The 27,690-nt window shown below is 32.9% G+C and overlaps 1 protein-coding gene across 1 annotated transcript in view; it reads right to left on the bottom strand.

Annotated features, from left to right (window-relative positions):
- PCDH15 (protocadherin related 15) overlaps nucleotides 1-27,690 on the bottom strand; it is a 1,796,064-nt gene that overhangs the window by 534,704 nt on the left and 1,233,670 nt on the right. The window contains exons 8-9 of the mRNA XM_055352068.2: nucleotides 25,590-25,745; nucleotides 2,132-2,251 (exon numbers count right to left, since the gene is read on the bottom strand). Of these exons, the coding sequence (XP_055208043.2) occupies nucleotides 2,132-2,251; nucleotides 25,590-25,745 (276 nt within the window). The remainder of the gene's footprint in view (nucleotides 1-2,131; nucleotides 2,252-25,589; nucleotides 25,746-27,690) is intronic.

Genomic DNA, 27,690 nt, shown 5'->3' with positions numbered 1-27,690 from the left:
ACTATTTTTTCCACAGAATTAAGAGCATTTTAGCTTGCTAAAACATATATTATTTATTTTTCTTTTTTCATTTGTAATTTTGAAAATGCATGTGGTTGATTGGTTTATCCACTCTGTAGGGAGTAAGAGTTACATATTATATTGTACAGCAAACCTACACTTCCCTGGAATGGGGAGGCATTGAGACAGAATTATTGCACAGTTAACAAAGAATTTAAGCCTTATTAACTGTCTACATTTTAAGCAGAAATATAGTTTAAAGTAATATATTTTTGCTCTCAAACTATATCTAAACATTGAATATTTTTATGCATGCAATAAATATCTCCCTAAAAAACATGGACTAGTCATTTGATACTTGCTGGGAGGTTTTATTTTTACAGCTTGGGGAGTAAAGATTAGAAAGTCACCTTCATAAAATTTGAGCTAGAAACACGGCACACACGTACAATTAATTCTTTAAAAAAATACCTAAAGAGCAAACCAAATAAGTGGTTTAGAAATAGAACGTTCAGTCAGCTGTTTCTACATTTAAGAAAAAGCATTTCTGCTGCCCTTTCCTCTGCTGTTTCTTTGCTACTTCCCACTTCATTTCTTATGTAACCCTTCATACTGTCCTTCTCTGTCACATTCTCATCATATCCCCAACTCTTGGTTTTATTGTCTCTGCCTAAAAAAAAGTCCTCTTTTAGAGAAACAAAGCAAAAAAAAAAAGACTCTAAAATCTGACCTTCACCCTGCTAATAAAATTTATATATATATATATACTTATTTCCCAAATTTATTAAAATTTTAACACAGCCAGTACAAGTTTTTTTGTGAGAACACAATAGAGGAAGAGTATACTGAAACTGGATTTTACAGTTCAGAAGTAGTTTTGTAATATGACCCAAATCACTTCACTTACGAGTTTTCTTTGCTATGCAACAGAGATAATACTACTTTTAAATGATTTGTGAGGATAAAATGAGAAAATGCATCCACAATTTACTTAACATAATGCAATAAATTTGTGATGTAGATCTTACTGTGAGTTCTCAGACTCTACTGTCCCAATAGGGTTTTTTGTTTGTTTTTGCTTGTCTGTCTAAAGCTTATCTACAACATACAATGGTAAAAATAAGGGCAAAATGTTAACTTCGCCATTGTTTATATTTCTAATATTTATTAAACATAAAAGAGATGCATTCAATTTGAAAGCTTATTTAAGTATTGCATTTATAATTGCTTTGGGGGGCCCATGGGATTTTGAGGAGCTGCCTCAAAGAAAGTGGGGAGATGTGAGGCAGGGCTTCCAGCTCTAGCTTCAGTTAAAAAAAATCTTACTTTGTCTGTTTTTTTGAATAATATATCATTAGAGGAAATGATTCATGGCCTAAAAAAACAACATAGAAATCTTCTTGTCTATTTGGGAGGCCGAGGCAGGCGGATCACGAGGTCAGGAGATTGAGACCATCCTGGCTAACACAGTGAAACCCCGTCTCTACTAAATATACAAAAAAAATTGAGCTTGCAGTGAGCCGAGATCACGCCACTGCACTCCAGCCTGGGCAACAGAGCGAGACTCCGTCTCAAAAAAAAAAAAAAAAAAAAAAAGAGAAATCATCTTGTCTAATGGAAAAAAAGGAAGAAAAACAAAATAAAACAGACTATTGTCTAGTCTAGTGGCTTTGTCTTGTCTTCTTCTCTATCTTTGGTTTAACTGGTGGATGGCTAGAAGTTTAAAGGCTTATCAACTCCAGCAATACTTGGTGTGTGTTCTTGAGGTATAGCAACATTATTGGTATTAATTTATGAGTTGCATAAAATTCATGTTTGACACTTGTTATCTCATCTCCAGTGATTTATTTAGAATGCTTTGGAGACCACAAACATAACAGAAATTTAGTAAATGAGGCATATTATACCTATGAATATATTTTAAACCTTATCTAAAAATACCATAAAAAATTAGCTTCTAGCAATAAAGCATAAATATTACAAATAATTCAATTTTGATACATTTTTAAATAATAGTATCATTACTAATCTGGTTCTGGAAGTTACTGAATAATACAATAACTATCCGCTGAAAAAATCATTAATTTTATTCCTTTTAAGAAAATTACATTGCAAATAGGTATTTACATACCGGATCATCTGGATTATACTGAATAACATACTCTATCTGTCCATTTGGTCCATCATCTATATCTGTAGCTCCATTGTCTCCTGAAAATCCTGTGAATATTGTGGTACCAACTGGAGTGAGCTGAAAGGAAAAAAGATTTTAAATATCAATTTTCATTTTATCAACTGCACACCAGAAATGTTACAGCATAAAAATCAGCTGTTTATTACCTAAAGGAAGATACCAGTTGGCAGCCCACAACCACAAACTGAAGTGTTTCAAAAGAACAGTTTTGAGCCTTACACAGGAGTTCTTAAAATGTCTGAAATGTCCAACTTTGTGATTCTTGCTATGGGTGAAGAAGCAGAAGACCCTGATTCCGTGTTAAACACATTTGGACCAATTTATAGCCATTAGTATGTTAGCTCCTGTGGAGAAATTGCATCTGTTGTTTCTCCTCAAAACCCTTGATGCAATGTTACCTATAAGCTAGAATTTAAACTGTAAGAAAAAGTTAGTTTAAAATAAAAAACGATTTACGAGTGAGCAATGAAATCCAGGCTGATGATTATATGCAAGTGGCAAGTTTGAGAAAGAGAAATTGGAGACAATGAATAGTCTGTATATTAAAGGAAAATACTGGGAGTTTCTTGAGTCCTTCTGATATTGGTTGAGTAGAGCATGATCAGGTCACAGCAGCTGGAGAGATAGCCACATCTTTTCATTTTGGATTAAAACATCAGAACTTAACATGTGTGGCATACAAAACCATGATTTGATGTGTGACCTAAATTGCTAGTCTTAATTCTTACTTATGCCCACAAGAGAATCACCGTTATTTTTTTTTTACCTGTAGGTTTTTGTGCAATGTGCTCTTATAACCAGAGTAATTTTTTTAAATTTTCCCCTCCCAGTTTTTAGGTTTTAGCTGAAATACTACTCATTAGTTAAATTTCAACTTAATTAGATATCACCTTCTCCCATACCACCCCTCAAATAGCATTACACACGCCACATCAGAAGATGATTCCCCTTTTCTTGTGCTTGCATTTTGCACTTTGTTCCTATAATCATTGCATTGTTAAAGGAACTAAATGCACTTCATCAATAAACATAAGCTCTGTGCCTCTACAGACTGGAGCCTTTTAATGTTTGCTCAGGGATTTGTTCTCTTAATTTTTGACTAGGATTCCTTCATGGTAAAAATAGCTTAAGAGGCAACAAAAAAGTTGCCTTATTCAGTTTTACTTTCAGAAACTGAAAATTCACATTTTACAAGGATCCCTCAGGTAATGTAAATGAGTGAAGCAAGCATGATGAGACAGTGGAAAATAGATAGAACATGCCCTCTCTGATGCTACTCAGAGAGGGTAGCTGCTACTAGTAGCTGCTACTCAATCTCAGCAAATTCTTGCCATCTTGGAATATGGAGCCCATGCTACCAAGTCTTCTAATATTTTAATTGTATATAAAATATCTTGATGCTAAGATTGACAACAGATTTTTATTATTTATTTATTTATTTTATTTATTTTATTTTTTTCTGAGATGGAGTCTCACTCTGTCACCCAGGCTGGAGTGCAGTGGCGCGGTCTCGGCTCACTGCAAGCTCTGCCTTCCGGGTTCACGCCATTCTCCTGCCTCAGCCTCCCAAGTAGCTGGGACCACAGGCACCCACCACCACGCCCGGCTAATTTTTTGTATTTTTAGTAGAGACGGGGTTTCACCGTGTTAGCCAGGATGGTCTCGATCTCCTGACCTCGTGATCCACCCACCTCAGCCTCCCAAAGTGCTGGGATTACAGGCTTGAGCCACCGCGCCCGGCTGACAACAGATTTTTAAACATTAAAATATAAGTAGGTAAAATAAAATACGCCCATTGCCTCAACAACTACACTAGTTTGCAATCTCTGATTTAGGAAAAGAATATAATTATGATTTAAAAATAAACCATCAGTACAAGGAATTTCAGGATTTATAAGGCCCAGTTTCCTAACAGGCAGCATTAAAGGCAAACTTTGGAGAGCTGAGAATGAAGTGAGACGAGATTGTTTAAGTAGTACCTATGAGGACATCGAGGGACAATTGGGGATCGATTTAGTAGAAATGTTAGTCAGCTAAATTGCTTCCAAGCTGACGTTCAATATTTTTCTTTTTTAATGGAATTCCTGTTGCAAAAGACATCCTTATCTTTTATAAATATTCACCCATTCTTATGTAGCTATACTTTGATATTTTTATTACCAACTTATTTTTAAATCAACATATAGAATTTTGTATATTTGTTGTGTACAACATGTTGTTTTAAAATATGTATACCTTGTGTGATGGCTAAACCAAGCTAATTAACATATCTATTACATACTTTTTTGTGGTGAGAGCACTTAAAATCTATTTTCAAAAATAGATAGTTATTAACTATAGTTACCATGTTGTACAATAGATTTATTGAATTTATTAGTTCCAGAAATTTAAATTTTGTATCCTTTGACCAACATCTCTCAATCCATATCCCAGCCCCTAGTAACCACTCTTATACTGTCTGCTTCAATTACTTCAACTACTTTAGATTCCACATACAAGTGGGATCATGTAGTATCTGAATATCTGTGCTTGGCTTGTTTCACTTAACATAATGTCTTCCAGGTTTATCCATAATTTTCAAACTGTGAAATTTTATGATTGGATGACATTGATTTGTTTCCATATATCTAATAAACTTAAAAATTTTGTCGCCAAAAAATACTATGTCATGGAGGTAGATATAAAAGCAAAACAAAAAATCAAAATAAAACAAATTTAAAAAAATTAAACAGTATCTTCTGTGGAAATTTTGAGAAAAAAAAGGGGTGCCCATGCCTTTCAATCTACTTACTGGGGTAATGTATACTATTGGACCAGATTTATTTTGAAGAGCAGGATCCCAAAGCCCTACAACTTAGGGAGATAAAATTGGTCTTGCGGGGAAGATATAGGACATCCAGGGAGAACTTCACATTTGCCACTCTTAATCAAGATTAAATTTCTGGAATAAATATTTATATGACAGAAATTTGTTGGAATAGGTGGTTTGCAAGATTTTAGTCCTTACAATGTAATATTTGTAAAGTTGAAGGCATATTTCTAAATTCAAGATGCAAACTATTGAAAAGATCAATGTATTTTCTCTAGCTCTACAATTTTTTTTGAAATGACGAAAAGGCCACATGAAAGTAGCATGATGTCTTAATATATTACCATCAAGTAATATTTTTCTTCATCACTGACATGGCTTTTTCCATGCAGAAATCACATTTGTAAGTATAATGTTTAATATGTAGTCCTTTAAAATAAACTCTACATTGTTATAATGTTTAATATGTAGTCCTTTAAAATAAACTCTACATTGTATTTCTTTGATTGCCTTTCAAAAAATATACTTGCTGATGAAGCCTACCAAAGATTGATAATAGACTACATGAAAAAAACTGAATATGCATTTGCTTATGGTTTCAATTTTAAGCTTAATCCAAAGAGTAATTCAATTTCAAATGTTCTCATTTCAGGATATGAGCTCATTTTGTGTGCCACAGGTAAATTTCCCTAATCATATTTGTGTGGCCATATATACTTTTATTATTTCTGAAAAATTGCAAGTAGAAATATGATTCTATAATAAATTTAATTAATTTATATCTTTGAATAGAAAATAAAAGAGAAACAATTGTATTAGCCATAGGAATAGAGAAAACCTTTTTTCTATAATGATATTATATAAAGGTTATGAATCATCCCTAAATATAATTTTAAGGTCTTTTTTAGACAAAATTTTAGATTCATTGAAAATTAAATGAAAAGCATTAGTGTAATAGCAATAGACTTCAGCACGTTCTTTCATTCATGGCTGTCTTTCTTGACAATTTCAGTAAAAATTTCTCCCCAATTTCACAAATATGGTACTTACTGGTTGACAGGGGAGGATGGGCAGGCTCAGGAATTGTCCCAAGGTGAGGTTTGCTCTCCTCCATAGTTCCACATTTAAGGCAAACGTCTTAGCACAGATCACTCCTGTGTATTTCTACTACTAGATTGTGCAAGCATGTACAAATAGCCATTCATATGTAAAATGCAACACAAAATGGATCAGTCATACATTTTTTTCATGATCTGCTCAAATTTCATGATTTGTTCAAATGGTAGACCTATTCACATATGAGATAGGGTTGAGGCTAATATGAGAGAAATAGCCGAGAAAAAAGAAGATAAGTTATATGGGCAAACGTGGGAGGTCTGAAAAGACTAAAAAGGCTCTAATGAAGAGGCCTATGCCAGATGCAAAAAAGCAGAAGAAAGTAGAAGCAGAAAAAATGTTTTTTAAAAAATAGTAGATCCTGGCCAGATGCCATGGCTCACACCTGTAATCCCAGCACTTTGGGAGGCTGAGGCAGGAGGATTGCTGCTTCAAGTCTGAGAGTTTAAGAGTTTGAGAGTAGAGATAGATAGATAGATAACAGGCCTGGACACGGTGGCTAATGCCTGTAATCCCAACAATTTGGGAGGCTGAACTAGGTGGATTACTTGAGGTCAGGAGTTCGAGTCCAGCCTGGCCAGCATGGTGAAATCCTGTCTCTACTAAAAATACAAAAATTAACCAGGCATGGTGGTGCACACATGTAGTCCCAGCTACTCAGGAGGCTGAGGCAGGAGACTCCCTTGAACCCAGGAGACTGAGGTTGCAGTGAGCTGAGATCGTGGCACTGCACTCCAGCCTGGGGCAGAGAACAAGACTCTGTCTCAATTAAAAAAAAAAAAAGATAGATAATAGGTGGTTATATGTATATTATATTCAGATCTTTTTTGTGCTATTATAAAACTGTGAACAAAGAGACCGACCTTATGTTTCATAGATAACTCTTAAATGCTATATCTCAAAATCACAACTACCTTATTATCGTTACAAAAACCAAACGAAAGACATGGCAGAAAGCCCACACCTAAATGGGCAGGTAGCATTGAAATGTATGCAAAAACAGAGTGTTAGTAGTGAACTGAAATAAATTTAAAAGGTCCCTCTTGACAGCCTATTTGCATCCAAAAGCTCTTTAAAGACAGACCATAATTTTTTTCTTTTTTAAAAAATATTTCATAGCATCAATTGTAGAAACTGGTTCATCAGTAGAAACTCAATTATTCTTATTTATATATATTATTTATGCTGATGAGACTGAAACTTTTCACAATTTCTTCACATTTTAATATACTAAATCCTCTACAAGGCCTCTATACTGGAACACTGTTTCCACATCCTCATCCTCTACCTGCGTGTTCCTGGTACCTCGGACAACCTCACTTTTAGAGGTGATTTCCACCCATTCATTATGCTGTTCAATCGCAATAGGATGGCCAGATTTTCTGGCAGCTCACTGTCAAAAAACCCTGCCCACCTTTTTTTGCTTCCATGAAGAAAAATATGTAGATTTCACTGTGAAGTCTAGCTCTTCCCATGCTCTTGCCAGTTTTCCTACAAGAAAATTTTCTACAGAATGTCCATGAATAAACTATAACCATAATAGGACCCAATACAGCAAGCACATGCAAGTAGAATAACCTTATATTCACGAAACCGATGGTATGCTGTTCACTTGGAATAAAATATTGAGAAGGATATGTGGTAGAAAGTCCTCCACAAATCATAATATTTTGTTGTACATATATGTTTGGTGATTAGAAAATTCCAATGGCATCAATATCATTGTGTTGGTAGATAACAATGATTTTCTGTTTCATATTTTCTGGAGTCTCATGTGTCATATCAACACAGAAACAAAAAGTTTAGTAAAAAATAAAATACTAAAAAAGAATTTCTGAATACCTAAAATAGTTTACACATGTATTCCAAACCAATGCCTTCTGATAGATTCTAATGGCTTTAATGATTAAACAGAAACCATATGAGAGGCCTAAGAATAGGAAACATATATTTTTATGTAATAGACACAACTTAAATAATACCTCTTCAACTGGAAGACAATTGGTACAAAAGGATATTATTCAGTTTGGAAACTTGCCCCAAAAAAGAGCCACCCTAGAGGAAAAATTTAAAATACGATTGATGAGATTTTACTTTTTCCCATGCTTCCTCAAGAATCCAAGTTTTTTGTTTTCTCCTACCCAGGAAAAATGGAGAATATCTGAAGGATATTGAATTTTAGATAAGCTGAAACAGAATTAATCACTACAGTTACTTATCATATAATGATGATTTGATGAAAGAAATGCTACCGAGGTGGCAGGTGCTCTATTTCTACTAATAGACATTAACAAAAAAGAAGCATTACCTTTAGTGATGCAAGATTACATATCAGTCTATGTTAAAACACTACACATTTATTTTTCAATTGTTAATATCATTGATCTGATTTATAGTATTAGGCAGCCACTTCATGTCAATTAATCTCTTAGAAAACCCAATCAAGATAAGGCAACATTCTGTACAAATTATCATTACTAGTGAAACTGAAGGAATCTTCCACGTTTAATCAACAAAGAGAACTACGATTCATCCTTTAACTTTCTCCCCAGATAAAATAATGTTATAGATTCATTCTTGCAAGTAATCCCTGCCTTGGAAATATGCTTTAGAAATGGTAAATTTAGAAATTTTAAACCAAAGATTCTCCACACATGAAATCCAGAGTTGATTTTGTAAACAGGCAGTCATCAGTGGAATATTATTGAAAAATTCAACATTTTCTGACAATTATGAAATTACAATGTCTCTGAATCTACGATTATTTATAGAGAAAATATCCTTTGCCAAATCATTGTTTCTGTGACCATTATATTGGTCTCACTTTAACTAGTAAATATAACATTTGTTTTATTCAACCATTTTTCCAAATCAAACATCCATTTGAAGTCCATCTTAAAACTTTCCAGAATTGATAAAAAAATACATATTCTTGAATTCAAATACAGTGCAAATTATCTTGTAATGATTTATTAACATTAAAGAAAACATAAGAAAAGAGGTATAGCCCTTTTTGTCTAGTTAACATTAACTTATGAAGGTACAATTTATATTACACAAAATGCAGAGATCTTAAATATTCAGTATGTTGAGTTTTGACAATTTCATGAACCCATGTAATGAACACCTACACAAAAAATATAATATTTTTATCACACTGTAAAATTTCCTAATATCCCTGTACAGACTATCTTGTCAGATGCAGCTGCTTTTGACTTCAATCAAAATTGCTTAGTTTTGCCTGTTCTTGGACTTCGATAGAGTGTGTACCCTTTCCTATCTGGCTTCTTTTGCTCAACTTAATGTTTTTTTTGTTTGTCCTTGATCCATCTATTTTATTCTGTTTCACTAATGTTTTTCAGATTCCCTTTAACATAATATGGTTTTCATACCTGTGTTAAAAATCTTGATTTCATTAAAAATCTTGATTCCATTTTTTATCACAAAGACTAGATGATTAATATTAAGGGTTACTTTCTCTGAATAAATAATAGACAAATTCATGTAGATAAGTGTATTTAAAATAAAAAAAGAATTATTACTGTTACAGAGAATGATAAGTAACTCTATCTTTACTAAAAACTGAGGAGCAATTAAGCTTAAGTTGAATATACATATGAGCTTATTTATTTATTCATCTATTTATTTATTTTTGAGATGACGAGTTTTGCTCTTGTTGGCCAGGCTGGAGTGCAATGGCACAATCTCGGCTCATCACAACCTCCACCTCCTGGGTTCAAGCAATTCTCCTGCCTCAGCCTCCCAAGCAGCTGGGATTACAGGCATGCGCCACCACGCCTGGCTAATTTTGTGTTTTTAGTAGAGACGTGGTTTCTCCATGTTGGTCAGGCTAGTCTCAAACTCCCGACCTCAGGTGATCCGCCTGCCTCGGCCTTCCAAAGTGCTGGGATTACAAGCATAAGCCACTGTGCCCGGCCCATATGAGCTTAGAAGTTGTTGAATATTTGAATACTTGAATGTTGTAAAACAGCTAAAAAACTGATTCCCACATACGTGCTTAAAGTAAAAAGAAATGTATTAATATGTGCTTCTTTCACTTCCTTTAATCTCCTTATCTCTTTCTCTTTTTTACCTGTTTCCTGATTCTCAGAGAGAATGTGCCCATCCTATGGAAGAGAAAAATGGGGACAAGTAAGAGGAACTAGAGTTTAGTCTTACTTCTTTCTTTAACTTTAGATTAAGTGCCAGTACTGTATATTCAAAGAAATTCCATAAATGGGGATGCTCCTGAAGGCCCAGTGATTTTTATTCCTTGAACAGTTGAAGATATCAAGTTTTGAACTCCATGATCCATGTTTCTAAACAATAATTTATTTCATATTAAAAAATCACTTAATTATACCTAGAAATTGTAAACAAAACACACAAAATATGTAAAAAAGGATATTCAACTCTATAGGGACTGTCAGTGTTATGCTTCTCATGAATACTGTCTGTGCTTTTAGATTTACCAGAATAATTCTGATAAAAATAGATGTTCAAAATATATGTATTAAATGGAAGGAGATGATATAAACACAATGAAATGTAAAAGAATAGCATAAAACTATGAGAAATGGATTTGGAAAGCAAAAACTCAAATTAGATATTCAGAGGTAATGTTAATTTCACCACAAAGCTGAAGTCTCAACAATGTTCCACTAATTACTGCCTGTTTATAAGTGTATCTCTGCACTTTCATGTGTGGAGAAACTCTTGGTTTTCAAATCGTCACTATTTACTAAGCGTATTTCCAAAACAGGAGGATTGCAAAAAAAAAAAAAAAAAAAAAAAAATGGCTAAAACCTGCACTAAGTATTTTAAAAGTATCACTTCCTTTAATCCTCAATACAAGTTTATATCATTATTTATTTTGTTATCATACTTATTTTATGGTTACAAAATTATAGGCTTAGAAAGCTTCTGCCTGATGTTATTATTCTAATACTTGGTGAATAATCTGAAATGATATAATTTAGATTATGTATCTCATTAAAGATAATTTATTTTGGGCCCCTAAGAAAAATGTTTCGGGTTATTTTACAGAAGGAGAAATAAATTCAACTTAATTATAAAATATCTCAAATAATATATGGCACAGTGTCTTGTTTAAAAGTATTCATTCTTAAACACTGTGCAATATGTTATTTGAGAAATGTTAGAATTCACTATTAATGAACTTCTGAAAAAATGAGAAATAAACAGGAAAACAAATAAAATGTGGCACATAACAGAACCCAAGATTCACAGACAATCTGAAACCATATAATTTAGATTATGTATTAAAGATAAATTATTTTGGGCCCTAAGAAAAATATTTTGGGTTATTTTACAAAAGGAGACATAAAATCAAATTAGCCAGTACCTGCATTTTAGGAAACTCTTCTTCAAATAATTATTACTGTCAGAAAAAAATTGGTTCTCAGCAAGCAAATTATTTAATAAATTTCCAAATTCACCATGATTTCAGTGTGCAAACCTTTACATTAGTAATCAAATCTCTATTGCTAGAACATGCCTAAACCATTGAAAAGCATTCAATAAGTGCTCAAGGAGTGAAGAGAAGAAGAAATATAGCCAATCACAGTAATTTACACTTTCCTCAATTATATTTCAAAAAATCATATTTCAACAATCACTAATAAAAATGGTGGGTAAAAGTTCAATGAGAAAAAGGATAGTTACAGTCTTAACCTAGTTCCCCACAATATAGCTTTAATACTTATTAACTATTAAGTACAAAATTACTGGTAAATACAGTGGGGAAAGCTGGAAGACACTGTTTTGTCAAAGTGATAAAAGCCATCACTACCAATAATGAAACAGATACATTGTGTGTCTTTTGTGTTACACGCTATGATAAAAACAGTATCATTTTTGAAACATTCATGCACAAAGTCTATGAATCATGAGAAAATATCAGGTGAATTAAAATTTAGAGACATTTTATACACTCCTCTGGTCCTGAAAAATATTAAGACCACGAAAGTCAAGGAAATATTGTGGAAATGCTAAAATTGAGACGAAAAAAATTGAAAACTAAACTTGGTTTTAGGAAATACATAATAAAGTAGTAAGGGCTGAAGAAGTTTCATATTTACAACTTAATTTCCATTAGTATAAAATAGTTATGTATTTATATATGACATATAGTATACATTATATATAATTACATGGTATATATACACTAAATATATGACATACTTATATATACATTATCTGTTAGTATCTGTTGGCTAAATAAGGAAATATCTCTGCTATTGCTAATACTACTAATTGTACCTGGATAAATTACTTTGGGAAAGTTGAGACCCACATACACAGAAGAAGGAAACAGGCCATATAGCTGTAACAGGTCGCCCTAATTTCCCATGATCATTTGATTTTTTCAACTGGTTGCCTTTAAGCCTAGACTCATGGCTCAAAACTATTACGCAAAGTGGAATTGTCATATAACCATTAATTTTACTTTGTATTTTCCCTTTTTAAACTTTGTATGTGAGACTTGTTAAATTTTCTCAGAAGTACAACTCCTAAGACAATAATGCTGGCCCAACACCTTGAGATGATAGGAAATGCCTATTAAACAGACAGAACTGAACATAATGGACAACTCCAAGTAAACATTTCCTCAGAGCCACTCCTTTTAAACTGCATTTCTCTAATGTGGCTGAAAGAATTTTAACACCAACTCCTAGTTGCCAATAACTTCTTCCAATATGGAACCAGACCAGCAATCCAGGAGAGGTCTATCTTGGCACAAAGGGACAATCAAAACCTAACTACAGGATGATTGATCACTGATACTTTCAGAGAAAGATTGTGAAGTGGGAAATGTAAAAGAACCTGACAGATAGAGCCAAGAAAGGCCATGAAGGGAGGGTTATACAGCATAGTGCTGTATATTTATCATACACACAAAAATCTACCTCTATGTGACTATTTATCAATTAGTAAGAGGAAAGAAATATTGTCTGACCAGTGAGTCTCAATACTGTCAAGGTCATCAAAAACAAAAAAAAAAAAGCAAAAACTATCATAGTTTAGAGGAGACTGAAGAAACATGGTAAATAAAACTAATTGGTATTCTGTACAGGGACCTGGAATCAAACAGGACATTAGGTAAAAAGCTTATCCACCATGATCAAGTGGGATTCATCCCTGGGATGCAAGGCTGGTTCAATATACACAAATCAATAAATGCAATCCCCCATATAAACAGAACCAAAGACAAAAACCACATGATTATCTCAATAGATGCAGAAAAGGCCTTTAACAAAATTCAACAACCCTTCATGCTAAAAACTCTCAATAAATTAGGTATTGATGGGACATACCTCAAAATAATAAGAGCTATCTATGACAAACCCACAGCCAATATCATAGTGAATGGGCAAAAACTGCAAGCATTCCCTTTGAAAATGGGCACAAGACAAGGATGCCCTCTCTCACCACTCCTATTCAACATAGTGTTGGAAGTTCTGGCCAGGGCAATGAGGCAGGAGAAGGAAATAAAGGGTATTCAATTAGGAAAAGAGGAAGTCAAATTGTCCCTGTTTGCAGATGACATGATTGTATATCTAGAAAACCCCATCGTCTCAGCCCAAAATCTCCTTCAGCTGATAAGCAACTTCAGCAAAGTCTCAGGATACAAAATCAATGTACAAAAATCACAAGCATTCTTATACACCAATAACAGACAAACAGAGAGCCAAATCATGAGGGAACTCCCATTCACAATTGCTTCAAAGAGAATAAAATACCTAGGAATCCCACTTACAAGGGACGTGAAGGACCTCTTCAAGGAGAACTACAAACCACTGCTCAATGAAATAAAAGAGGATACAAACAAATGGAAGAACATTCCATGCTCATGGGTAGGAAGAATCAATATCGTGAAAATGGCCATACTGCCCAAGGTAATTTATAGATTCAATGCCATCCCCATCAAGCTATGAATGACTTTGTTCACAGAATTGGAAAAAACTACTTTAAAGTTCATATGGCACCAAAAAAGAGCCTGCATCGCCAAGTCAATCCTAAGCCAAAAGAACAAAGCTGGCGGCATCACGCTACCTGACTTCAAACTATACTACAAGGCTACAGTAACCAAAACAGCATGGTACTGGTACCAAAATAGAGATATAGATCAATGGAACAGAACAGAGCCCTCAGAAATAACACCACATATCTACAACTATCTGATCTTTGACAAACCTGACAAAAACAAGCAATGGGGAAAGGATTCCCTATTTAATAAATGGTGCTGGGAAAACTGGCTAGCCATATGGAGAAAGCTGAAACTGGATCCTTTCCTTACACCTTATACAAAAATTAATTCAAGATGGATTAAAGACTTAAATGTTAGACCTTAAATGATAAAAACCCTAGAAGAAAACCTAGGCAATACCATTCAGGACATAGGCATGGGCAAGGACTTCATGTCTAAAACAACAAAAGCAATGGCAACAAAAGCCAAAATTGACAAATGGGATCTAATTAAACTAAAGAGCTTCTGCACAGCAAAAGAAACTACCATCAGAGTGAACAGGCAACCTACAAAATGGGAGAAAATTTGTGCAACCTACTCATCTGACAAAGGGCTAATATCCAGAATCTACAATGAACTCAAACAAATTTACAAGAATAAAACAACCCCATCAAAAAGTGGGCAAAGGACATGAACAGACACTTCTCAAAAGAAGACATTTATGCAGCCAAAAAACACATGAAAAAATGCTCACCATCACTGGCCATCAGAGAAACGCAAATCAAAACCACAATGAGATACCATCTCACACCAGTTAGAATGGCAATCATTAAAAAGTCAGGAAACAACAGGTGCTGGAGAGGATGTGGAGAAACAGGAACACTTTTACACTGTTGGTGGGAATGTAAACTAGTTCAACCATTGTGGAAGTCAGTGTGGCGATTCCTCAGGGATCTAGAACTAGAAATACCATTTGACCCAGCCATCCCATTACTGGGTATATACCCAAAGGACTAGAAATCATGCTGCTGTAAAGACACATGGACACGTATGTTTACTGCGGCACTATTCACAATAGCAAAGACTTGGAACCAACCCAAATGTCCAACAGTGATAGACTGGATTAAGAAAATGTGGCACATATACACCATGGAATACTATGCAGCCATAAAAAATGATGAGTTCATGTCCTTTGTAGGGACATGGATGAAATTGGAAATCATCATTCTCAGTAAACTATCGCAAGAACAAAAAACCAAACAACGCATATTCTCATTCATAGGTGGGAATTGAACAATGAGAACACATGGACACAGGAAGGGGAACATCACACTCTGGGGACTGTTGTGGGGTGGGGGGAGGGGGAGGGATAGCTTTAGGAGATATACCTAATGCTAAGTGACGAGTTAATTGGTGCAGCACACCAGCATGGCACATGTGTACATATGTAACTAACCTGCACATTGTGCACATGTACCCTAAAACTTAAAGTATAATAAAAAACAAAAAACAAAAAACAGGGAATTAAAAATGAATAAATTTGGTTCTCTATATATGTACATAGTGCTCTTTTTAAAGCTTAAATAAACCTTTAAAAAACTAAAAAAAAAAAAAAAACAAAAACTAAAACCATCTGAATAAGCTATGAATTTGCATTAATAATGTACCAATGTTGGTTTATTAGTTGTTACAAAAAATGTAGTATATTAATTTAAGAAGTTAACAATCAGGGAACTGTATATGGGACATATGAGAACTGTACACTTCTATTAAAATATCACTTAGGTCTAAATTGTTCTAATATTATTTAAATAAATAATGTAAAATATAGTTATAAATAGACCATTTCCATTACCATTTTCATTATAACAAAGCTCAAGACTTGAACATATCATTTAATATAAGAAAAATAATGTTTACATGTAATATAGCTTTACTTTTATTACATTTAATTATTATAAATATAATGCACATTGAACCAATTATTTGTCAACAAATTTAATAAGATATACTTATAGAGTGAAAGAGAGTAAACAGAGAGGAAGAGATAGATTCTCATGCTTTTCTGTGCTTTCATTTGGCTGAAGTTTGGTTTTTTGTGTGTCTGCTAATTGATAAAATCATTAAAAATGTTTTTAGTCATTCCTTTAAAATTTCAAAGAAAAGCTAAAACATTTAAAAACTCATTGTTTAAAATTAAGAGCTAATTGATGCAGTAGGTATTGATGAAAGATATGATTATGTCATGTTAGGAGAAACAAGCATAATAACATTTAAAATAAATTAATATGCAATTACTAATTAAATCAGCATGTAATACCAGGTAAGAAGAAATACTGAAACTGGTCTAATCATCCCACAGAACTGATGTTTATGTTTTCTTCTGAATAAACCTAGAAACTGATGCTCCCATTTCTGAAACTTGCAAAAGTTACATTTGCCTTATCTGAGTTCCTTTCCCAGGAAACCAACCATTAGACCTCTCAGATAGTATCAAGGAACTGGAGTTTGCCAGATCGCCACATCAGGAAAATGAGATGCCAGACCGCTTACCTGTCCTGATTGTCTAACCAACCACCTGCTTCCTATTGACCTTCATTTCCCCTCCCTAATTCCCATTTTGCCACATATGATTACTTTTCTTCCCTGCTATGTAAACCGGCAATTTTAGTCAGCCAAAGAAATGAATTTGAGGCTAATCTCCCATCTTTTTGGCTGAAGCACCTGATTAAATCCTTCTTTTCTGGCAATGCTTGTTGCCTCAGTGATTGGCTTTCTGTGTGGTGAGCAGCAGGACCTAGACCAAAGCCCTGGCATTTCGGTAAAAATTACCTCTATGGTGAGCTAACTATTATGCATGTAGTTGGGCAGGGTGTTCATCTTCATGGGTCCCATTTCATTACCTTTTAGATTTTTTTCATAAATTTGTGGGATTCTATAGAAAAATTATTAAAGGTTATATATTCAGTCAATTATAACTTTTTATAACCATATAATCACATCTGCTTTTTCAGCCATTGAATTTTGATCCTACATCATCATCATCATCCTATCATTCTATTCTTCATCCTATAGCTATTATTTTGTAAGTAAGGTATTTTACAGTGTCCCCTCATGATCAATTAAAGGGCATTTTCTGGTTGTTCATCTTACAAAGTTTGAATACAATAAAAATCAGAACTTGTGTTGATTTGAATTGACAAAGTTAACATAGGGAAAGTGCCCATCTGTGAATAGAATGAAGTTTAAAAGTGTGTTTATTAGTCTTGCTGTTACATGGGATTTAGTATTCTTCATTTTGTTTGGTTATACCACTATGTTAACCATTTATTTTTCTTATTTCAAAAATATAACTAGAAATAGAATTGACATGACATACAGTTATTCCATAAAAGAAGGTGGTAAGAACAAAAATACAGTTGTCCCTTGGTATAGGCAGATTATTAGTTCTAGGATTCATGTATATACCAAAATCTGCACATACTCAGGTCCTTAATTGACCCTGTAAAACCCACACAGGTTTCACATCCATGAATATTGTATTTCCATCTATGCTTAGTTGAAAAACTGCATGTACAAGTGGACCCTCACAGTTAAAATTCATGTTGTCCAAGGGTCAACTGTAAAGTTTAATAAAATATTTCCTCAAAAAGAAATGCTTCATGGTGAAAATAGGTGTATTTTACTTTTAGAATAATATTTTAGGAATCATGATTGGATGAAAGCAGAAACTGCTGGATATAATTAGAAAGCTCATTGTCATCATCGTTCCTACCATTCAATGAGTGTTATCTATTCATTGCATGCACCCAGAACCATAGGTCTCATGTTATATTCTCTGTATCCTTTAACATTTAATAACTACCCTAAAAGCATTATAGTTTTTTTAATTGAGAAAACTAAGTCCATTAGAAATTAATTAATTTTCCATTATTATACAGGTAGGAAGTGGTTATCCTAAAACTGAAACCTATGCTGTGTGACTCAATAGATTATTCCCTTTTCTCATAACACTGAACCTTGAACATGATTATTTTACTAAACTGAATCAAGTGCAACTTTTCTGAAATTAGTGTGAATATTTATTCATATTAATGGTCTTACACTCTACACTTTCAGATTTTAAGACTCAGGAAATAAATATGAATTTTCAAAATTGCATGGAATTTTCTCTATGTACTCAAGCCCTATCAGTCTCTTGCCTAATGCATGTATACAATATGGTGAGCAAGTGCTCAGTTTTGGAGTGCGCATGTTTTGGTTACTGACTTAGATTGGCTACTTATCAGCAGTTAGATCTTGACCAAATTCATTAATGCTTCCCTATTTCTACACTTTCTCATCTGTAAAATGAAAACAATGAACACACAAAGTTTGAGTCTGTGGGCAGCTCTCTATAAGTACTAAGTAAGTTATTTCATGGAAAACACTTAGAATTTGCTTGGCACACAATGCAATTAATAAATGGTAACTCAATGGTAATTATTATAATTCACTTATTATTGTAAAATACCTTTATTTCATTCAAAGTCAGGAGGTATGATATCAGAAATGTGGTAAACATATCTATGCAGTATTCTTATTATGAACAAATTTGGATAAGAACAAATTTAAAATTGGTCTAGTATGAAATTAGTTCCTAATGAGTATGCCTAATGACAAAAGGAGTAAGAAAAATAAACATTAAAATTATTATAAATCTAAAGCTTGAAGACATTTAACCTGGTAAGCAGGACATAATTTTCTATATACTTGTCATGTCAATATTTACCAAAAAACTTGATTCTTCCAGAAACTCAAGGTTATTTAAACTGCTAATACTCACCTTCCTAAATTGTGAATGGCATTTTAAATGTAAATTTATGAAGCATCCTTTAAAATTTCATGTTATTAATACTGAAAGAAACAGAACTTGATTAAACACAAATTAATTAAGCTGACTGTGGAGCACTTGGGACCCTTTGCATTGATCCTTATAAAGCCATGTGTCTAGAGCAACCTTTCAACGAAAAGAAAAGGTACATTTGGTCAAAGGGGAATCATATTAATGTTGCTTAATCAATGAGTTTAGTATTTCCGGGACATGAAAAGTAGGGTTAAAAAATCTCAAGTGGCATGACAGTCATATAATGAATAAATACATAATTTCTCTCTAATGTTTTATAAATAGACTGTAATTCACATAGTTCATATTTATCAAGTTTTAACAAGTGTTTTTTGTTGCTCTTGTCATTATTCTTGTTTTAATCTATGTAATTTATTATAATAATCTGGAAAGGTTATACTCGTTTCTTTAAAAAATTTACTCTATATGAGCTTCTTCATAAATTTAACTCAAAGCAAACTCTTGCTTTCTATCTCAGGAACATCAGTGTAGAAATATATATGTTATAGGATATTTTTCTGTATGATAACCGTGCCATTCCTAATTTAATGATAAACCTACTTATAGTACTTCTGTAATGTGCCAGGCACTGTTCTACTCAATGAAAAACAAAGTGCCAGCTTTAATGCAGATTCAATTTTAAGGGGGTAGATATCATAACAAAAAGCAAATACATATGCAGTATTGTTGCAGCTAAGTGGTATAAAGATAACCAGCTTCAGATAGTCTGTTACAAGAGTCATAAAATATGCAGGTCATACATCATACATGGAAAATTTGTGGGGCTTTTTTCTTTCTATTTTAAAATTTGTTATGTGTCTTCATTGAACCTTGTGAGGCAAAAATTCTAATACTGCCATTTTCGTTTTCAGGTGAGAAATCTGAAGTACAGAACAAATTAAATGAAATGTTTTTAAGAAAGACAAATGAAACTAACAAATGGTAATCCAGCACCAGCATCATTGTATATTTGTACTGTCAGCAGATTTAGCTACTATGGAAAATCTTTGAAGAATCTTTCTCAACATGATTTTTGATGTACACATGCACTAATTTATTGTGGGTATATTCAACAGAGTAGAATTGCTGAGTCATAGTGTGTCTGCCTGTTCAGTTTTTGTTGACATTACAAAATAACTAATGTAATTGTGCCAATTCACTTATCTACCAACAATGTATGAAAGTTGTGATTATCCATATCTCTACCAAAACATGAGAGTATATTTTCTTTCAATTCAAAGTGTAATTGAACTTAAAATAAATAAATATAAATAAAACTCCATTTTGGTAGGTATTATAATCCATGGATTACTTTTAAAAATTTCATTTTTTATTTATTGCTGATGTATAAAATTTATTTCTTTTAAAAAATATTGGACGGGCACAGTGGCTTATGCCTGTAATCTCAGCACTTTGGGAGGCTGAGGCAGGCGGATCACCTGAGGTCAGGAGTTCGAGACCAGCCTGACCAACATGGAGAAAACCCATCTCTACTAAAAATACAAAATTAGCTGGGTGTGGTGGCGCATGCCTGTAATTCCAGCTACTTGGGAGGCTGAGGCAGGAGAATCGCTTGAACCCTGGAGGCGGAGGTTGCGCTGAGCCAAGATCGCACCATTGCACTCCAGCCTGGGCAACAAAGAGCAAAACTCTGGAAAAAAAAAAAAAAAAATTGACCTTGTCTGCAGTAAACTTGCTGAACTCACTTTTTAACTGTAATTTTTTTTTCTGTAAATACTGTTGGGTAGTTCTATATATAATAATGCCATTTGTAAGTATTTAATTTAATGCCATTTTCCAACTATAAGGAGCATTTCTTGTTTGTATTTATTGATTTTAAGCTCAATTGTTTGATGATTAGAAAACACATTCTGTATAATTTTAGCCACGTGGGGGACATGTTGATACATCCGTGAAAACCCAGCATTTGGTAAATTATTTTATATGTTCCATCCATGTGCCTGAAAAGAAGAAACTTCATAGTTGTTGGATACATCATTTTAAAATACATCAGGTCAATTTCGCTGATTTCAGTGTTCAAATCTTATGTTTCCTTGCTTTTTTTCTTTACTTATTTTGACAGTTACTGAGATAACTTTTGCATTAGTTTTCTATTGCTGTCATAAAAATTATCATAAATTTTGTGGCTTAAATTAATATAATTTACTCTCACACAGTTCGGTCAGTCAGAAGTCAGAGATAGCTCTCACCAAGCTAAAATCAAAATGTCTGTAGCATTGCATTTCTGTAGACTCTGAAAATGAATTCACTTCCAAGCTCATTCAGATTATTGGCTGTATTTATTTATGTTTATGTTGGTAGCTGTCGACTGGGTTTCCTTCAAGAGTATTCTTGCATTTCCAGGCTATATTATAGCTCCATTGGTGTTCAAAACCAGCAATAGTGGCTAAGTCCTTCTAAGTCTTAGATTGTCTTTGATCTCCCCTTATGCCTCATCTTGTCCAGTTCCTCTTCCCTTGCCTCTCTCTGACTCTAGCCAGAGAAAATTCTTTCCTTTTAAGGGTTCACACTGACATTGGGCCTACCAGAGTAATCCAGGATAATCTCCCTATTAACTTCCATAACCTTAATCGCATCTGCAAAGCTATTTTTGCCAGGTAAGTGTGCAGATATCTTTGGGAGGCTTTAATTCAAATTATATGACCTCCCAAGCATCAATTTTCTAATTTCTAAAACAGGGATATTCCTTCCTTGTGAAGCTACTGTGAGGACTAAATAAGATAATGTGCATAAAAAAGAGCTTACCACAGTGCTCATAATATAGATATAGCTCCATAAACAATACATTTTAATTTATTTTAATATACTATAGGTAACCCATGCTTTAGAGGTTTTTATAGTTCCTTTCTGTCTGCCTCAGGATGATAAAAATAAATAAATATTGACTGAAAAATTTTCTCTCAATGAAAAGATCATTAAAAACCAGACATACATAAGCTCTATATTAACTTGAGATAAATTCTTCACATGCCCAAGGAAACATTATGTCTGCCTTGACTTGCTCTTGTTTACTTACATCAAAATAAATTTTGGGGGATGAGATGCACCTCAAAAACCTGCCATCATTGTCGAGAAAGATTTGTCTCCAAAAATTGCATAAGAATGATCAGCAACTGTGTATTTTTTTCTTGAAACCAGGCAAACTATTTACTTAATGATACAATTGTTTAAAGCTAATTGAGTCTTCACTTAAAGAGAGAAAAATACTTCAATGTCTTATGTCTTGCTCATGAGAAAGACATTTGAAACCTTGTTATAACCCGTGTTCAACATGTAGATAGAGGAATTAATAATGTTTTGGTGAATTTTTGACAAACTAAGAGAACATGTTTACGAAGAGCGTAAGAGGGTAGCATTTAATGCATTTATAAAAGTGCTGATTGTGATTATGATATAATACCATAAATGTAAATCATATTTATTTGTAAAATAAGGTACATGAAAGTAGTTATAATTTAGAATACTAGAATGTTTATTGATAAATAGTGAGGGGATGATTGACCTAAGGACTTGAGTTTTATTCCCAACTTCGTGGTCAATTTTGTAACCATCAATTTATACTACTGCTCCAGTTCTCAGTTTTCTCATGGTGAATAAAAAGAGCGACTAATCAGGACTTTAATTTTGGAAGCTCCTTTTATAAATCTGTGATAATGACTTTATTATACTTGTCTTTTGTATTTTAATGAAGTATGAAATATTTTGACATTAACAATCTATTAAACTGTGAATTTTTTTTGGAAAAACATTTAGATCTTTCTTAATTGCATAAACTTCATGTCTTATACTAAAAGGACAAATAGTATGAAAGATAACTTGCAATCTTGCACAGAATAAAACTCATTTCATTTAATTTTATTATAAACACAGCATTGTAGATGGGCGAGATAGGGATATCTATTTATACACATACACATATATAGTATGTGTATATCTAATTTTAATGTATCTTCCTAATACATAATTCATAATAGATAATTCATGTCAACTAAACCAATACATAATTCATAATTTATAATTCATTGGACTAAACTAAGTACTAGTACTATGGAAGAACTATTCAAATGAAAAATGAGAATAATAGCTAAATTTCTATTTTTTCTTTTGATGCTATTTCAAGCTTTAAATGCACTGTTTTTTTTTTCAAGAAAGTAAATGTAAAGAGTATGGGCAAAATCAAAGGTGAAAAATATGACCATCAAGTACACACATTTGATATTATCAAACCATAGAAGATATGACCATAGTGCCAATGGGATAGGATGACCTCAGTTATCTGAAAGGAAATGCATTGTGAGAAACTTACCAGTTCAACAATGTATTGACAGCTTTGCACAGTAATCTAGCTTCTCAAAATAATGTTTAAGATCAAATCTTTACCTTTTCTATAAATTTTATCACTCTGATGTTTAGGAGTTTAGGGTTTGAAGAAATTAAAGATCAATACATGTAAATATTGATTATTTCATAAAAATAAATCAAGTAAAAGAGGCGAACAAAATTTTGAGACTTGCATGGTAGGGAGGATCTTATTCTAGGCAAAATGAACAGTGTGAGCAAAGGCTAAGAAAGGGAGATATTTATGAGATGTGAGAGAGTTAATCTGAACAGGATAAGGCATTATCAGGGAGAATTTGAGAATGTTCAGAATACATTGACAAATGGTCAGATTATGGAAAAGCTTGAAGGTCTGCCAGAAGAAGTGACCTTTTGACACCCGACAATAATGAGAAATTGCAAAATTTTTGAAAAGTAGAGTTGCATGATTAAAATGATATTTGAGAAGGTTACTGTTTAACAAGACACTGAAAAGATTAGAGAGGGAAGTGGAAACAGTCAAATCACACAGGATTCTTTGAACTTCAAATTGAACATTATAAATTTCTGAAAGAAAGATGAACTATGAAGAGGGATCCAGGGGCAGTTAGTGACATGGATGAGGCTGGAAACCATCATTCTCAGCAAACTAACAAGAACAGAAAACCAAACACCACATGTTCTCACTCATAAGTGGGAGTTGAACAATGAGAACACCTGGACACAGGGAGGAAAACATCACACACCGGGGCCTGTTGGGGGGTGAGGGGGTAGGAGAGGGATAGCATTAGGAGAAATACCTAATGTAGATGATGGGTTGATGGGTGCAGCAAACCACCATGGCACGTGTATACCTAAGTAACAAACCTGCACATTCTGCACATGTATCCCAGAACAAATATATATGTGTGTATATATATATATGTGTGTGTGTGTGTATATATATATGTGTATATATGTATGTGTATATATACATATATACATATAGATTCTGTAAGTAGATTTGTTGCCTAAGATAATTCACCTATCACTTTATACCAAAAATAAAGTTAGCACTCAACCGAACAAAGCAAATGTAACTCAAAGGGTGTATTTCAAAATAAGATCATTTATATATAATTAAAACTAGTTACTTGGAAATTAATTAGTATCTGTCATTACAGTAGAAACTCATTAAACAAAAGTGACTCAAAGAGGTGAAGCATTTATCGACCAGTAATTTGTCTTGTTAAATTTAAATAGGAGTTTGTATTTTATTTTTAAGTTATATAATCTAGAAAGTCTCAGATTACAAGGAACATAATTTCTTCAAACTTTCATGAACACAAGAATGTTGAAATAACTAAAAAATATTTTTAGTAACTTCGAAAAGAATGTAGAGGTTAAAGGCCCAAATGATATGTTTAATTCACAAATTACAGTTATTCTCCTATAAAGCAGGGATGCAAATTTTTAAGATTAAAAAAAATCTTGAAATGAAAAGATGGTCTGCTCAAATATGTACTAACACATTAATGTCATTCATTTTTTCATGTGTCTAACATACACGTAATAGGTCACATTAGAGGTACTCTAGAAATATTTTGTAGCTTAATTAACTAAAAATAATTAATATAGTAACCATGGTTTAAAAAAAAAATAAAAGTGGTTCTTCACTTATGCACTTTAGCCAAAAGAGAAAATAAAACAAAGCAAAACAACAAACAAGCATGTCCTTAAAAAGTTACAATACTACTTTTTAAATATAATTTTTCTAATTTGATCGGCATTTTTCTATAAGAATTCGGTTGTGATTTATAGTTAATTTTGGGGTATTTCAGAACTTGATTTTAAAATACAGAAAATAACTTTACATTTATAGAATCGCAGACATTTTCTTCCAGTATTTAATTAGTATCACCACCTCAGAAATACAAAGGCAATGTATTTGTATTAGATAAATGCCTTAGGATAATAATAATAACTAGTGTTATGCCTAAGTAAGCATGTAGATGGATCTAGGCAATAAATTTTCAAAGATGATGAAAAATAAAATATCTTTTATTATAAATACATTATTTTTCCCATAGTTAAATGAATTCCTAAAATAACATCGGAAGTCACATACTTCTTCTGAGTACTATTTTTTTAATGTTTTCTTGATATTTCTAAACAGTTAAGCTCATAATTTTAAAGGAATCATTTATAAACATTTATTGTATATAGTTAGATACATATATCAACAGAAAGGACAGAGAGAGAGTAAATAGAAACTGACCTCATTCACTGTGGCATAGTAGCTTTCATGCTTGAAAGTGGGTGAGTTGTCATTCCTGTCTCTCACCACTATTCGCACTTCATGGTAGATAATAGTGCCCACTTTTTTGTTGATGCACTGGACCTGCACCACAATGGAGTGTATGTTCATTGGTGGCTGCAATGTAGAAATTGCATCTTTTAAAATACCAATTAAAAACAAAGCTTCTCATCACTGTCAAAGCACTCGTTCATTCAGTACATTTTTCTATTCTTGTTTATTTTTAAATTATAATAATCTCGAAGAAAATGATCATTTTAAGGACAAGAGAAGACAATCATAATTAATTTATTGTTTAATTTTGGATCTCAGCGTGTGGACTTCAGGTACATTATGCTCACAGTTAGCGGATGGCTAATGAGCGCAACCACAAAATTAATGCTTAGAATTAATGGGATGAAACGAAGTCTGCCCCTCCAAAGATTAAAGAAGCAATAATATAAACGTTTAATTTGAAAAAAGTGTTAATTAATAAATTCCTGGAGAAGAGAGATTGTTTAACTTTTATGTTTATTTATATTTTTGCTGGAATATTATATGTTCATTGCTGATCAAATTAAAAATACTGATTACCAAAAGAGAAAATCCAAAATCCAGCCAACTAAACTTACTCATTCTACACATTTAAATGCTTATTTTGCTAATCTTTTTCACTCTCTAAATATGTACATATTATAGACACACAGGCACACAGTGAATATCAGCCCATGTTTATAAATATAGATTTACTATAGCATTTTTGTATAATACTATGAAGTTATGTTATGTGACAGCAATATTATACTTCATTGTAAGCCTATAGCATAATGTATCCAAGTAATAATTTAAAATGAACTATTACAGGCTATTATATTTTGTCATTGTAAAAAATACTTCAATACATAGTATACGTAAGCATATGCTTACTTATCTAATAATTTTTATAATAAATTCCTTGAACGGGAAAGGTCAAAGGTATACTTCCTCAAGTGCCATGGCTAACAGTTTGCAGAGCTGGAATGCACACCTACAAATATTTGACTCTAGAGTCAGAGTATTGACCACTACAAAGTATTTCTTTGTGATTTTTAACCCCTTTTGAGCTTGTGCAACTTTATCTCTAAATATGTCATTTTTGCAGTGTCCTATCCTGACCCTTCCATCTTAAAAACCTTGCCTCCAACCTGATATCTCCTTTCAAATTTCTTCCAATTTATTTTTCTTTATTGCATTTCTCACCGAAAATTTGGCTCGTTGTACATTTTATGTACTTGTTTTGGTTTGTCTGCCTTCACTAGACTGGAAGCTCAATATAACCTGTGTTATTTTAGTCATGATAGTATCCCTCTTTCCAGTAACCAGCCCTATGCCTAAGACAGATGATCTGGAGTCAGACTGCATGGCTTCCAGTTCCATAACCTACTAACTGTATGATCCAGGAAAAAGTACAAAGTATCTCTATGCTTCATTTATTCATCTATAAAATTAAGGCTAATAGTTACACCAGTGAGAATTGTAAATACTGCATGTAATTAGACTATACTAGGCCCATGTTAAACACCTAAGGGATTAAATACATATCCTATTTTATTTATTAAAAAATAAATATCCAAAATAGTGAAAAAATAAAATCTATAATGCATGACACATTTGTAAATGAGAAAAATGCTACAGAAACTATATCTAAGCTGAAGGAAATCATTATTTAGTTTCAAGATATTTTTATGGCCAACAAAGAAAAAGAAAGTTGACTTGAATTTGTAGCTGTCTGAATGATGCTACCTAGAAAGAATAAATTGAGGCATCATTGACATACGAAAAGAGGTCTCTAGTGAAATGACACATAGCTCTGTGTTTTTATATCTACTCTATTTCTCCTTTAATCACTGATATAAATGAAGGCATTAAAATCATGTGTATAAAATCTGTGAATGTTACAAACCTTGGAAGGATGTATAAATACATTTAATGACAAAAGACATGGTTCAAAGTCATCTTAATAAGTCATAATAATGGGTTACAAAATGGTAAACTTTTATAACAATAAATTTTATCCTCCAATTTGTAATAGAAAAAAAATCAC

This window comes from Gorilla gorilla, chromosome 8, assembly GCF_029281585.2.
Source record: "Gorilla gorilla gorilla isolate KB3781 chromosome 8, NHGRI_mGorGor1-v2.1_pri, whole genome shotgun sequence".
NCBI lineage: Eukaryota > Metazoa > Chordata > Mammalia > Primates > Hominidae > Gorilla > Gorilla gorilla.
This window is presented reverse-complemented; position numbering and strand designations above follow the sequence as displayed.